The 13,812-nt window shown below is 42.5% G+C and overlaps 1 protein-coding gene across 2 annotated transcripts in view; it reads left to right on the top strand.

Moving 5' to 3' along the window:
- Positions 1-1,203: 1,203 nt before the first annotated feature.
- LOC8033437 overlaps positions 1,204-13,812 on the top strand; it is a 31,976-nt gene continuing 19,367 nt past the window's right edge. For both annotated transcript variants that reach the window (XM_040211124.2, XM_029969741.2), the window contains exons 1-7: positions 1,204-1,283; positions 7,241-7,357; positions 9,188-9,256; positions 10,916-10,984; positions 11,462-11,533; positions 13,017-13,063; positions 13,320-13,364. In XM_040211124.2, the coding sequence (XP_040067058.1) occupies positions 1,217-1,283; positions 7,241-7,357; positions 9,188-9,256; positions 10,916-10,984; positions 11,462-11,533; positions 13,017-13,063; positions 13,320-13,364 (486 nt within the window). In that variant the 5' untranslated portion in view covers positions 1,204-1,216. The remainder of the gene's footprint in view (positions 1,284-7,240; positions 7,358-9,187; positions 9,257-10,915; positions 10,985-11,461; positions 11,534-13,016; positions 13,064-13,319; positions 13,365-13,812) is intronic.

The raw sequence follows: 13,812 nt of genomic DNA, 5'->3' as shown, positions 1-13,812 counted from the left end.
TTTTCAACTTCTTTCTCCTCAGCATTAATCCTCAACTCAAAGGCAATTTGAGAAATCACGTCGTTGTGACATGCTTGGGCGCCGGTGTGATGACTCCAAGATTCCACCGTGCTTTTTAAGCACATCATGGAAGTTGTCATTCGCAAGTGATGATAAGTGCCATCACGGCACTCATTGGCTCCCACAAACACGAATCAAAATATTCATCGACTGATATTTGATTGTTGACGAGCGCATACGTCCGAGTGACGCACTCCTCGTGTCCAATGCGTGAGCTGGGGTCGTCTGACGTGCTTGGGGTACCGCGGATGTACCACCGTGAAAAGGCGAAGAGCTTTCGAAGGAAAGGAGGTACAAAATAGTGATCTATAATTTCAAAGTTTCGTACCGAAAAGCAGGCTTTTTAGTTTCTATACGCCCTTTCTTTTGGCCCACTAATCGATGTGCGATTAGTGACATCCCAATCGAAAATCATTTATCCCAGCCCAGAATTCATTACATGGCCCATTTAATTCTCCACATAAGAAAGGAAGTTAATAATGCTCCGCAAGGAGCCAGATTTTTTTTCCGCCGTAGCCGCCGTAGTTGCAGTAGCCGCCCAGATTTTGAGGTGGAAACGAGTATAGATGAAATAAAAAAAAATGATTCCGAGAGTTCTGCGAACGTTTCTCTGCTGTTCCACACAGGAAACGGGGTGTAAAATTCAATCAGAAAGTCACTGCGAGGTCGACCGACCCCGGGCTTGATGACTAGCACCCACTTTCTAGAGAGCCTAAATTTAACGAGAAGGAGCAGCTCAAAACAATGGAGATTTGTCGCTAGTGCGCATGCGCTGGTTGTCACGTGGCGCGAAGGAAAGCAGGCAGACAGGCGGAGGCGCTTGCATAGGACGCAGACGATACACGATTTTTGGTCCCCTCCTCGCAGCACGCGTTGCAAACGCGGTCCATAAACCACGTGACCCTGATCGAAGAGCTGAATACAAGCACTCCTGTAATGTAGGCACACTATACCGCTTTCCAGAGAAAGCAGCGTTCCAGATGTTCAGCTCCGTAACCCTGCATAAATTTCCTCCCGTAGCGCCTCGGATGTTCGCCCGATGGGATCAGCTTTGTTTAAAAACAAGCTCAATGACCTTAAGCACGAAGCAGAGTATTTAACGCGTGTAGCTTGGAAGGGTTCCTACACACCGACTGCGCCCCACAGAGCAAGGGCCATGAAGATCCTTCTGTTCACCGTTGCGCTATGCCTGAGCTTGAGCTGTCTGACCGAAGCCATAAGCCGTGAGTGTCACGTCTCGTTATTCGAATCTGATGTTGGGAGATATACTGAAGGAAGGTATAATAATTAAAATGAGCGGGGAAAAGCAAACGAACAAACACTAGGGATGTCTTTTTAACACATGCACCTTTCCCTTGCCATTATCGGTTTATGCCGTACATATATCGTAGAATGACACTTAATGTTACGCCGTACCCTGTAATATAATCTTATACCTACCCTCTTAAGATAATTGTTAATTCAAATCGCTTGTTCGATACCCAAAACACCCAGTGACACGTAAAAACCCGCGTGCTGACTCTTTTTAGGTATGTGCCTAATGTAAGTTCATTGCTTGGCTGACCAAGTCAATCGCATGTAAACCAACCAAAAAATAAGTTTGTTAGTACTGAAAAATTATAGGCAGTCTGAGGAACGAAACTGGGAAGCGGCGAGCTCGAACAAGCGCTCTAAGACACTTAAATATGGCGCCGAAATCCGCGCCCCTGTTATTTAAAACTGGTCCACGCACATGTTTGTTTATATTTTTTTAATTAATACTCGATGTTTCAAGGAGTGGCCAGGCTCTTTAAATCGACCGCAAAATTCGGTTTCCTAACCGATCGCGCTACGACTTTGTGCAGCGTTGACCACAGATGGTGCATTTTTTTTGTGTGAAATTTGCGAAGAGCGAACTTACTTGAGGAGAAAGTAAAGAAATAAAAAGGCTTAGCTCCTATGGAAACGCAGCGAAACCACCGGTCTTCAAACAATACGGCGCCGTTTAGCATGGGAGACAAGAAATGGCGCAAGTGGTCGCGACGCCAACTGCCGCCAACGAACGAGCATAGGGCGCCGAGAGCCGGCGTCTTCAGCACACGATCTTTTCGACTCAAAAGCGGCGCGAGCTTTTTTGATATTAGTGGACAATGCATTATTTTATCATCCTTACTAATAAAACATTAAGTGGACACATAATCGATTAAAAAATGGCTTGTAGGAATATTTTGACTGTTTTTTTTAAATTTATTTTTGGGGTACTGATTTCGTTTGCTTTGCAGTTTCTTTTTACTACCATGTCTGTCTTTGGTTCTGCGACTGTCGCCGCCTGCGGAACGCGCGCCGGTTTTGAGTCGAAACGATCGTCTGCTAAAGACGCCGGCTCTCGGCACCGTATGCTCGTTCGTTGGCGGCAGTTGGCGTCGCGATCGCTTGCGCCTTCTCTTGTCTCCCGTGGTAAACGGCGCCGTATTGTTTGAAAACCAGTGGCTTCGCTGCGTTTCCATAGGAACTAAGCCTTTTTCTTTCTTTACTTTTTCCTCAGGTAAGTTCGCTCTTTGCAAATTTTACAAAAAAAAAAAAAAAAGCACCATCTGTGGGCAACGTTGCACAAAGTCGTAGCGCGATAAGTTAAGAAACCGAATTTTGTGGTCGCTTTAAAGAGCCTGGTCGCTCCTTGGAACACCCAATATTTTAATTTATTTAATTTATTAATGCCTCGAAGGCCCTACCGTAGGGAAAGTAAGGAACGACACAGAAGGTAGAGGGACACGAAGAAAGCCTCTGGGGAGGATGAAACGAAAGCAACAAGGGACATGCATTCTGCTGGAGCCTTTTGAACATTTGTCACAAATGGGAAGACATAAGATTATGTTTTTTTAAAGGACATTTTTGCAATTTTTTTTTTTAATTTTGAAGTACCTTTACTAAGAAACTACTTATCCGATTACACTAAAATGTCACAGCTTATAGTAAAATATCTTGCCAACAATTCGAACATAAAAGTTTATAGAATTCACTACATTATAATGTTAAAAAAATTCAAATAAGAAAGTTACCCTCTTATAACAACTAAGAACAATATATTTTTTTTCTGGCTTGCCGCATGTTCAAACTTATTTCAAGTTCAGTTTAAAGTCATAAACACGTGCAAGATACTTGCAAAATTAATTGGGTATCCTATAATTTGTTGCTGAGAAAAGAAAATTACAAGAACTGGAACTCAGCCTAAAAGTTGACATCCAGTAACTAAAATTATAAAAAAAGACAAAAAAAAAAAGAAGCAACAGAAAGTTAATGTTAAGGGTGTTTACCATAAAAAACATAAAATTTCTCAATAAAATATACAGCAGTTTTTTGTGGTACAACATTAATGCCAAAGTGACCCGTTTACCCTACCATCCCCCACTTTATAGAATAACACAGCTCATTTATTGTTTTTAATATTCGATAACCGCATCAAGCAGTAGCGGAGTAGTTGACTATCGGAGAGCAAGTCGTCTGCATCTTGCACAGGGGTTGTGGTGACGTCAGAACGATCCCGAGTTCTGATTGGCTTCAATTATACGGTAGTCCTCAATGATAGATGCCTTAAGGTCTACCCACTATTTTTTTTTTTTTTCAGTCGGCCAATAAGAGCTCGGCGTTCTGACGTCATCGCAACCTCTGGGCAAGAAGCAGAAAAACTTGCGCTGCGCTTGAAAAACGCAGGGCGTGGGGAGTCAGTCAGATTGCGACATTAGGTGACAGGGACACCGAAGAACCAATCACGATGCAAGAAGCGGGAACATAATTCGCAACTCCAGCGCGCCGCTCGCCCTCCCGCGGACGAACGGAGAACCAGAGGAGCGGGGACGGCGGCGGCTGCGGCGGCATGGAAACGGTGGCAGGGGCTGTCGGCGTTGATGCGCGAAGCCTTTTTAACGAAAAAAGTGAGCGCGTTATAAAAGGAATTCTTGTGGTCCGCCTTGCAACAGCCTTGCACGAAGGGCCGGGATGTCTAATTTCATTAGGGACTTTTCGTGTATTGCATTCGCTGCGGATTTCTGGTATTGTGCATGGCCGCCAGCTCAATCTGTACTCAACGTGATAGAAAACGCTCCGGCTAATAATTAAGAACTCAATAGTACGGTCTGCGGAAAGTCTATTCTTCGCCATAAGTAGGAGAAAACTCGTCGCGCAACGGTATGTTGAGCAACACAAATCGGGAACGGGTTCGCGTTTTAAGGCCGTTACAAGGAACATGACCATTTATTACAAGCACTTTAAAAAGACAGAATACCTGTACTTGCTTTCCGGTAATTAAAAAGCAAAAAAAGAAATGCTCGGAGCATTTTAAGCGCGTCTGTGTTAGCCAGCCGTTTGTGACGAGAGCTTAACGCGCAGTTTTGACCAGATGGACCGCAATGTTGCAAATAACACGGTACAACAAATGTACGGTATATTAAAATATGTATTTTAATAGAGCAATAAATAAAACCCCTAAACACGCCGAGTATATTAATAGGTAGTTTTTGCATAGCGTACGACACCCCTAAACTTCGGTTGGACGTACAGCAAACTGACGTTCAACCAGCGCTGCCAACTTTCACGAGCGGCTTGATAGCCGAGTTGTGCAACTTTTTAAAATAGCCTAAGTAAGCGTAAATGACTGTAAAAAAAAAAAGAAATAATAATAATAATAATCGGGGTTTTCTGGGCCCTACTGCAAAACCTTGTTTTTTTTTGTGTGTGTGTGTGCGTGCGTGTTTTTTCCGGTACTCTTTGACGCGTACTTTAGCTGTTTAATATCTTGTACTGCGCCGCCATCAAGCCTTTCGTAAAAGTTGGGGCCGTCAGTACACCCTACCTTCAGTTCGACGTCAGTGGGCTGCACGGCGAACTGAAGTTTTGGAGCGTCGTATACGTGACAAGGGGTGTAAGAACTACATTATTTCTTTTTTTTTTTTTTAGAGTGATATGAGCACGGCAACGCTCCTGGCGCGCATTGAAATTTGTGCTTCAAAGGCGCAGCGCGAGCTCGCGGTTTTAAGGCTACACCGCACGGTAGCATGCGGTAACAAACTTTCTATCAATAACCATTACGTGTTGCAATACACTAAAACCGAGACGGCGAGCAGCGAGTTGTGAGGCTGTGACGCGAAGTCACAGCCTCACAACAGCTTTGAACGCTGCTCTTCCGAAGCTTGACGGTCACCGTTCGCGGCTCTCTTTTTAGAGAACTAATGGCCAGGCAAAGCCGCAAACATATCTTCATCACCCTCAAAATTATTCCGCCACAAACAGTAACGTGGCCGGTGCCTAAAACGCGCTCACCCACAACAAAGCTTCGCAATTTGAGGTTTCTGCAACTTTTAAATATCAGCATGCTCGTTTTCCCAACGTGCATCAGCGTCTCCGTCACCTGTAATATGACCCCTCCCTAAACGGTTCGCATTTGTAGACAAATAAATAATTTTTAGCGCGCTGAACAGCGTCAGCGCGAGCAGGCGCACGGGATATCCTGGAGAATCTATCCCCGTCTCTTCCGCCATCTTGGAACTACCGCCCCGCCACCTATAGGGCGTTGGAGTTGCGAATAGGCACTACCCTGCTGTCATGAGACCATGCTGTAGTGTCGCCTACTGGCGGAAGGCAGCGCCACCTGCGCGGAGAACACTTTGGAAGGAAGGCAAAGCCTAGAAGAGACGACATGGAACTAGCGGACAAGACAGCGCGTAATTCATTTAAATATGTTCATCCATTAAAATCCTGGGAGGCAAAAACAATGACTATTGAATAGCAAAAAAAAAAAAAAAAAAACCACAAAAAACTGCGGTCGATATTTTATGGCAATGTGTAGAGTTGGATGTTTTAATTATTGGCTTTGCACTCCACTAACATACCATATTTTGAAAGAATTATTTCGAAGTAGGATGGGAGTTTTAGTAAATAGCGAACACTAAAGTGCAATATACACATAGTCTTCGGATGATGCTAATGCTATAGCAGCTACTCCTAAATGTTAAGGTAAAGGCAGGTGGTACTTTTACTACATTTGTTTTTAGAATGTGTTACATTGCCAACACTTTATTATGAACGTGTATGGGAAAATTCCCAAAATAATCTCGACAGACCCTCCAGTACGAGCTCAGAACAAAAACACACAAAGAAAGCAGACTGTCGTGAATACAAAGAAAAAATAAACAAATTATATGCAACATAAAAGCAAAAACAGCTCATCAATTTGCCAGCCAACACAAACGAAAAATAAAACCGTGTTGAAAGAGCCCGTACAAGAGGTCTCCAGAAAAACACACCAACAGCAGACAAAAGCACCCGCAAACCTGAGTAAAAATGGATAAAAGCACCCATAATGCGCTAAAGATACGAAACTGCAGAAGTGAATGTACACAAAGCACTGAGCAGTGATAAGTTGAAGACGATCTGTGTGTGTATGCCAGTTTTTAAATATTTAGTTGTGTCTGTCTTCTGTCCCTTCTAATTTATCCTCAAGTTTCGTTCCCAGCCTCAGGATTTTCACGTCATGATTAATACGCACCAGTTTGCATACACTTGAAACATTTTTTCGCTAATAGTTTTTTTTTAATTTTCATTAAAATAGGAAATGTTCTTACTGTCTAAAATGTGGCCACCACTTGCAAGGACCCTGTAGAAAACAAATTCACCAGAAAATTTTTATTTTCACTGAAAACCCAACAAACAGGAGACAGTCCCACTTGAAAACACTTTACATCTAGAAAAACAATTGGGAGATTTGAAGGGGCCACAAAATATGTTTTCACTTTGATCAGCTAGTGCTTAGGCGATAGAGCTCGTCATGTTCACGGAGCATTTTGCAGGTGCTAGCTTTTAATTACACTCATTATTTTGCAAATCAGAAACAACATCAACGATGACAAGACAAACATGGATGCTCTAATCTTTCTGTCCTGCTCGACTGATTTTTGTTTTTTTCTTGGGAACATAAGGTGACATGAGCACGATGTGCCAAATGCAGTTTGAAAGCTGCCAACAAAAATTAGAGTAGTACCTTGTGGATACAGCGTGCTTTCTGCTGATGTGCTTCGACTTTTTAAAGATAATCCTGCATACCACAGCATCCACCTACTTCCTTCTGAGGTTACATTTTTATGTTATTACATTTCATCTTGAAACAATGGTGTCACGAGTGATTGCATATGATTATTTCCTTATATAGTTCACGACAATCCCAAACCGAGCCACGTGGATTCACAAGGCCCCCGCTTGCCAGGGCAAGGCCCTCGGCAAGCTGGAAGGAAGAACCACGCTGTCCAGGCCCAGAGGCGACACCAAGGTAAAAACTGCCAGTCTCTTCGGTATATCCAAGATTGACTCTAACTGCATACATTTATACGACTAATGTCTCGTTATTACAGACTCCAATAATACGCCGTAAATAGACAACGGTTTTGGGAAGGAACTGGATTAATACGTGAACTTTTGTCTCGTTATCACGGACACCTCATAATATGGACGTTTTTTTTGGGGAAAGGGGGGAAACGGATGTCACCTGACGTCACGGAATTTCCCGTGAAGTTACGTCGTGTGTCCACGTGGTCTTAAGCCGCCACATGACACTGTGACGTCATACGACACTGACGTCACGTGACCACGAGACATGAAGTTTACAAAAATCGGTATATCTAAACGTTAACGCGCCCGATCTCACCCTTGTAGGGTTTACCATCGAGATTGGTGGAAAACGTTAACAGTGGTTTGCTCTGCCGACTATCTAACTCCTGGTTGGCTCAGTTGGCAGAGCGCTCCGCTAGTCACGGAGACGTCCCGGAATTAAATTTTCGAACCGGATGTTCTTTTTTTTTTTTTGTTTTTTTTAGGGGCCACCAGTCGGCGGGTGCCTAGAGATTTTCGCTCCATTTTAAGCGGAAATCAACTGATTCTTGCATAAATCGTCCCCACCTTGGGGACTTCTTCCCAAAAATCATTATACGCGAGGGTACGGCTGGTCACATCGAGTGATACCATGGCGTCGCAGCGTCATGTTCCTTCATAATGCTACGTGACCTCATCACGATGCTCACGTGATGACGTCACGGCGAACCTTCTAAAATGCTGGTAGTGTCGAGCGAACACTGAAGTCATGAACGTGATGTCACCATCGAGGCTAATTGGACTCTAGACGAGAGAACACACTCACGCCATCTATTCGGTGGCCGTGGAACACTTGGCCTTTCCGGACTTTCCTATTTTTTCTCGCATTAATTTCTTTCGCCTGAAATGCTTTTCACAATGTTATAAGCGACCGTTTCTCGTTAATTTAATCTCTCAAATACAAAAAAAAAAAAAAAAAATCGCTCTAAGCAAATGCCGTTTTAGGGTAACCTCATGGACGGCGCCAGCATACCAGTGTGTTCTCTCCTGGTAAGAGATTAGAAAAATTCCGTCGAAGGAAACGCAAGTGTGTGAAATAAAAGGATAGTGAACCGAAATTTGAATTTCAGAAAACAATGCAGGAGCTGTAGGCGGGACGCTACAATCCCTACAACACTACTCGTAAGGCGATGATATCTAGAATCAACAACCGCTATCTTGGAAAAGAAAAAAAAAAAATAGAAAAAAAGTAGAGATTCAACGAGGCCGACGAGGCGCGTGACGTCAAGATATCTCGTTTCCTCCTCTCTTCGTTTTGCTCCGTCAAGGCGGCGAGGCGGAGAAGACGCGAGGCCCTTCTCTCTCCTTCTCGACAGTTCAAAGGGAAACAAGACGTAAACATACCTGTCAAATGCGCCTCCATTTTTTTTTTTTTTTTAAATACAGTCATCCGTTCGATATATCGTTGTATGAGTGATGTTTTGATGTTTGTGGAATCCCGTTGCACGCTTTTGCCGCCGTGTTTTGTGGAATCCAGATTCCGGTTCAGCATCCCTTTACGTTAGAAAAATGCCCAAAGGTCAAAAAGGCAGTGTTGTTTACAGCAGGATTTGAAATGTTTCAGTTTCAATTCACAACGTTTTTTTTTGCATGTCTGTTTTGCTACACGTTTGTAAATTCTCATCAAAGTGTTAATTTGTTTTTGTTATGCTGATGTAAATACAAATTCTAAAATATAAAAAATATTAAGAATTTTTTTTTTTTTTTTTTTTAATTTACGGTTTGTCTACAGCGCTGGTTGGTCCGTTTGGTAACCCCCAAGCCGCCGGCCTTAACGTGCACCAAGTGGAGCGATACCGAGGTATGGACTCCTAGCAACATATACCCTTAAAACGGAGCATGCGCCAGCTAGAGGAACCATTTTTTTTTTTTAATGCGAAAGCATCAGCTGTCTTATGGAGCGAACCGGTGTTATCGACTTTTGAAGTCGCGCGCCAAACGGCTCCTAAATTCCCCTGTCCCAATGGAGCGAAGCCTGTAGTCTGTGGTAGCGATTTGATGAGTAGGCTCCCATTGGCTGCTGGGCGTCGTGTTTTTTTTTTATTATTTTGCGATAACTGAGTGGAATTTTCACAGTTTATAGTATTGGACCTCCTTTTTTTATAAATCTGGTGTTAGTTTTGACATGCCTTAATTTGTATGTTCTTGGCGCTATGCACATGCAAAAAAAAAAAAAAACATTCTCGCGCACACGGGGGGCATGGAAACACACTTAAAATAGCCGACTAAAATAAACTGATTCGCTCCTTTTATACCACTGAGTGAAATGAAGAAGAAAAATAATGTGTGCGAGACCCATTTTTTCCTAAACTAATTGAAAATCTAATTTTTTTAAGGGCTATCAAAGTTTTTGAAATTTTGCATAAATATAAAAATATACATTCTAACCAAACCACAATAGTTGCATTTTATATAATCTAAAGCATAACTGCGATAAATATGGTGGTGATAGCGCAAAATTAAGAAGACAAGTTATTGTACGCTAACAACAATGTGTCCCGCATAATCGTCTATGCTCAAGCAAAGCACGGGGGTGATTAAAGCGGCGTTTTGAAGAACTAGAAAAAAAAAAAGCTATAATTTTTGGTGGGCTAGATTTCTTACAAGAAGAGTGTGTGTTTGGGCGAGTTGGTTTGACATCTTATATAGTCTTGTGCGCAGCAAAGACGAGGACAAAAGAAGAGAACAGGACACAACAAGGCGCACCTTGTTGTGTCCTGTTCTCTTCTTTTGTCATCGTCCTTGCTGCGTACAAGATTGCATAAGATTTCTTACCTAAACTTAGCTGACAAGTACTCTGGAGCTTCTGGTAGACTTTTTTTTTAAGTTACCCGTTAAGGCTGGTTTACACACGTGAGACATTTCGACCAAGTGGCTTACAAGTTACAACCTCTGGGGACCTCTTTCGGCGAGAGAACACACGTCATCTATCAGCTGGCCATGGAACCCTTGGCATTTCCCTACTTTTCTATTTTCGTTTCGTGCATTACGTTTCTTTTTTTGCCTGAGAAATTGTTGACAATGTTGTAAACGGCCATTTCTAGGAAGTACATTTGACCTCTCAACTACTGCAAAAAAATTAAAACGAAAACATTCGCTTTATGAAAATGCAGTTCCAGGGTCACCTCATAGATGGCGCCAGCGTGCCAGTGTGGTTTCCCGTCTTAAGAAAGGCAAGAACTCGGTCGAAGCAAACGCAAGTGTGTGAGCGGGCCTTTATGTTAGAAACAAATGTTCGAAAGGTCACAAAGGCAATGTTGTTTACAGCAGGATTTGAAATGTTTCAGTTTCAACTCGCGACGTTCTTTGGTGTGTGTGTGTGTGTGGGGCCATACCTGTTTTGCCGTATGTGTATACTTCTCGTCAAAATAGTTATGTTCGTTATGCTGATATAATTAAAAACTCTAGAATATGCACAAAAGTCAAGGAGAATTTTTTTCAATTCCCGGTTTTCCTACAGCGCTGGTTCGTGCGTATGCTATCTACCGAGCCGTCAGCCGTTACATGCATGGAGTGGAACGGGACCAAGGTATGGACCCCTAGCAACATACAGTCTTAACTCTTAAGCCGGGGTCACACTGCTTATACATTGTACAAAATGCAGTCTGCATACAGATTCGAACACGAGTCTCCGCGAGATCCGCGCTTCGAATGCCGCGTGGCAATGAGTTCAAGAAGAAAACTTGGCACGCGGCATTGGAACCACGGATATCGCGGTTCGCAGACTGTCTTTGTATGATATATCATCACCTCTGGTACTTATATTCACTCACTGTTTAAAAACCGCAGGGAGTAGCTTTACGTACTCTCGCTCCTTGCTTCGTGATGGCTCTCTTTTGTTCTTATCGACTAATGCCAGAAGCCTACTGGCTGCGGATCAATAGTAAGATGCTCAGCGGTGATCGCCACGCCTTATGTTCCTTAAGGTGTCAGTCATTTGAGCCAGACTCTTAAATACGCGAAAAGCTTTCGTAAGTACTATTTACAATTTCCGGCTTGCTTACAGGGCTTCTGCGTCTTCCGGGAATTATGAGAATAATCAACGCCTTTGTCCGAGCGGAGCAACAAAACCAAAAAGGTAAAGAGCCACGCCATTGGAGAGTCATAATGTTTGCTCTGTTGCCCGGCTTCAGAGTGGGACACTGCCCAGTTTTCCAGTTTAAATAAGCATAGTGTTTTCCTAAATATCGATCTTACAAAGATTCAGAGTGAACAGGGACAAACACAAATAGACCCCGTTTTACGAAATTCAGCGCCATCTGGTGGTTAAAAACTCTGTTTCACTATCCTCAAACTAATGGCGGTCATGAAAGCGTATTTTACCGAGCACCGTAACCTTCGAATGTAAATGGCAGGTAATGATCTTCGATCACCTCGTGATTCTTCGTTTGTTTCAGTTTCGATGGTGTGAACATAGGAACTGACCAGTAGAAAGCGGTGACCCACAAGACCCTCGATTAAATTTTCGCCACAAACTTATGCCAATCAATCGCTTGGCACATGTATGGCTTTATAGCCTAACTCGTGCCAAGCGGTTGATTGGTCCACTCCAAAACAAACGCTTACGCACACCTTGTATCTAAGTCGTGCGTCATGTTTTACTGACGTCTCGGACGTGGAGGCCTCATATACCCTCCATTTGGAAGTATCTTCAACTCCTTCCTTCATTAGCCTCAAAAAGGCCGCCATTATAGTTTGGCACAGATGCCATACACTGCGACGATAATAGTGATAAAAACTGCATTGCAGGAATCTGTTTTCTGCTCACAGGCAGTCCCCATACCCGGTGAGGGCAAAAGATGACTCGTTTGTGAAAAGCGTGTCGATTTTTTTTATATATACTTTAGATGAAATCAGGGCGAATGCTTATATAAACTTTCTATAAATATTCGAGATCAATCAGGTGAGAAGAAAGAAAGCAAGAAAATATTTAAGAAATGGCAGTTGACCACAAGCCATCTATCATGTTGGCTACGCGAGCAATTATATTACGCTATTTTATTATTGGCAGTTTAACTCTGAAAACACTTTTCGTTATTGCACACTTCAGTGTTAAATATTTCGAAATGAATCTGCAAGTTCAAATGGGGCCGATATCAGGTGTGTCTCAAACCTGGCTGTTTGTGAAATTTGTATCGTATTGCTTTGCGATCCGCTTCTAGTGCTTTCATCGATAATATATATATATATATATATAGACGCTTTGCAGCAGCTGTGCATGGACGCCGCCATACCTGACGTTCAGTTTCTGTTTCCACTTATTCCGTTTATTTCACTTCATCATTACCATAGCAGGCCAGGTTATTGCCATATTAGATTCAACTGTGTCCTTTTCTAAAGCATCGGCCTTTGTAGAGGATCGCCAAATACCGTTTCAGTTTCTCGGCATCTCGGTAAGACAAGAGAAGGTCAGCAATGGCGGCTGTAATTTGGCGCGTGTGTAAAGCGTCTATATATTTCAGTCACTTAAGGCACTTTGTGTTGCGTGATGAAAACATCATCTTAACTTCACCCTGCCATATCATCCCGGCCGAGACGTCAAACTCGTCATTTCCTCGCAGGATGCTGCGTAAATATGACTCTTCCCAACGCCTATGGAATCGACTCGGTGAGTTCACTGCCATGTAATATATCTACTGCATATCATCTTTGGTGACTCATTCTGTTTTCGTTTTATTATTTATTTCCAGCTTAAGAAACGTAGAGCGTGACCAGTCGGGATTGTTTTATTTGTTGAAGAATTATTCTTTATTATATGACAACGTATATTTTACTATCTCTCCAGATATGCGAATCATAGCGAGTGCTGAGTTTTTTTTTTTTTTTTTTTTTTAAATCTACGTGTCTCTCTTTATCTTTATTAGTGCTTCCATGACGTTGGTCGGGACCTATGCGACGTGTCAGCGGCGGTAAGTGTTTTCGCTTCGGTTGTTTTTATTGCGTTCCTGAAATTTTTTTTTTTTTAATGGGAATTAGAACTGCGCAGTTTATAACAACCTAAAACGGTTTTTTTCACGTCAGCATAAGCTCTGAGGCGGTATATATATTTTTTTATTTTTTGCATCCAATACATTCAGCTCCGTAATGTCTTTATTGCTTCTGCAAAAAAAAAAAAAAAAGTTTATTTTTTTAAAGAAGGAACAGAGTAATGGGGGCAAAGATCCTAAGTCCTTTGGTGTTTCTTATTGGTTTTTAAGTTGAACAGAAACTCAATGCACATATGGAGCCTATTCAACATCTAATATCAAATACGAGTCTTGTGCGGGAACATTCTTCCTTAGTCACAATATCACACAAAAAAAGCAGGCAGTGTCAATAGATTGTTTATTATGTTTGCGTTTATTTTCAAGTGTGGAG

Source organism: Ixodes scapularis, unplaced genomic scaffold, assembly GCF_016920785.2.
Source record: "Ixodes scapularis isolate PalLabHiFi unplaced genomic scaffold, ASM1692078v2 PGA_scaffold6__148_contigs__length_123643588, whole genome shotgun sequence".
Classification (NCBI taxonomy): domain Eukaryota; kingdom Metazoa; phylum Arthropoda; class Arachnida; order Ixodida; family Ixodidae; genus Ixodes; species Ixodes scapularis.
Note: the sequence above shows the minus strand (reverse complement) of the source record. Positions and strands in the feature narration are given on the sequence as shown.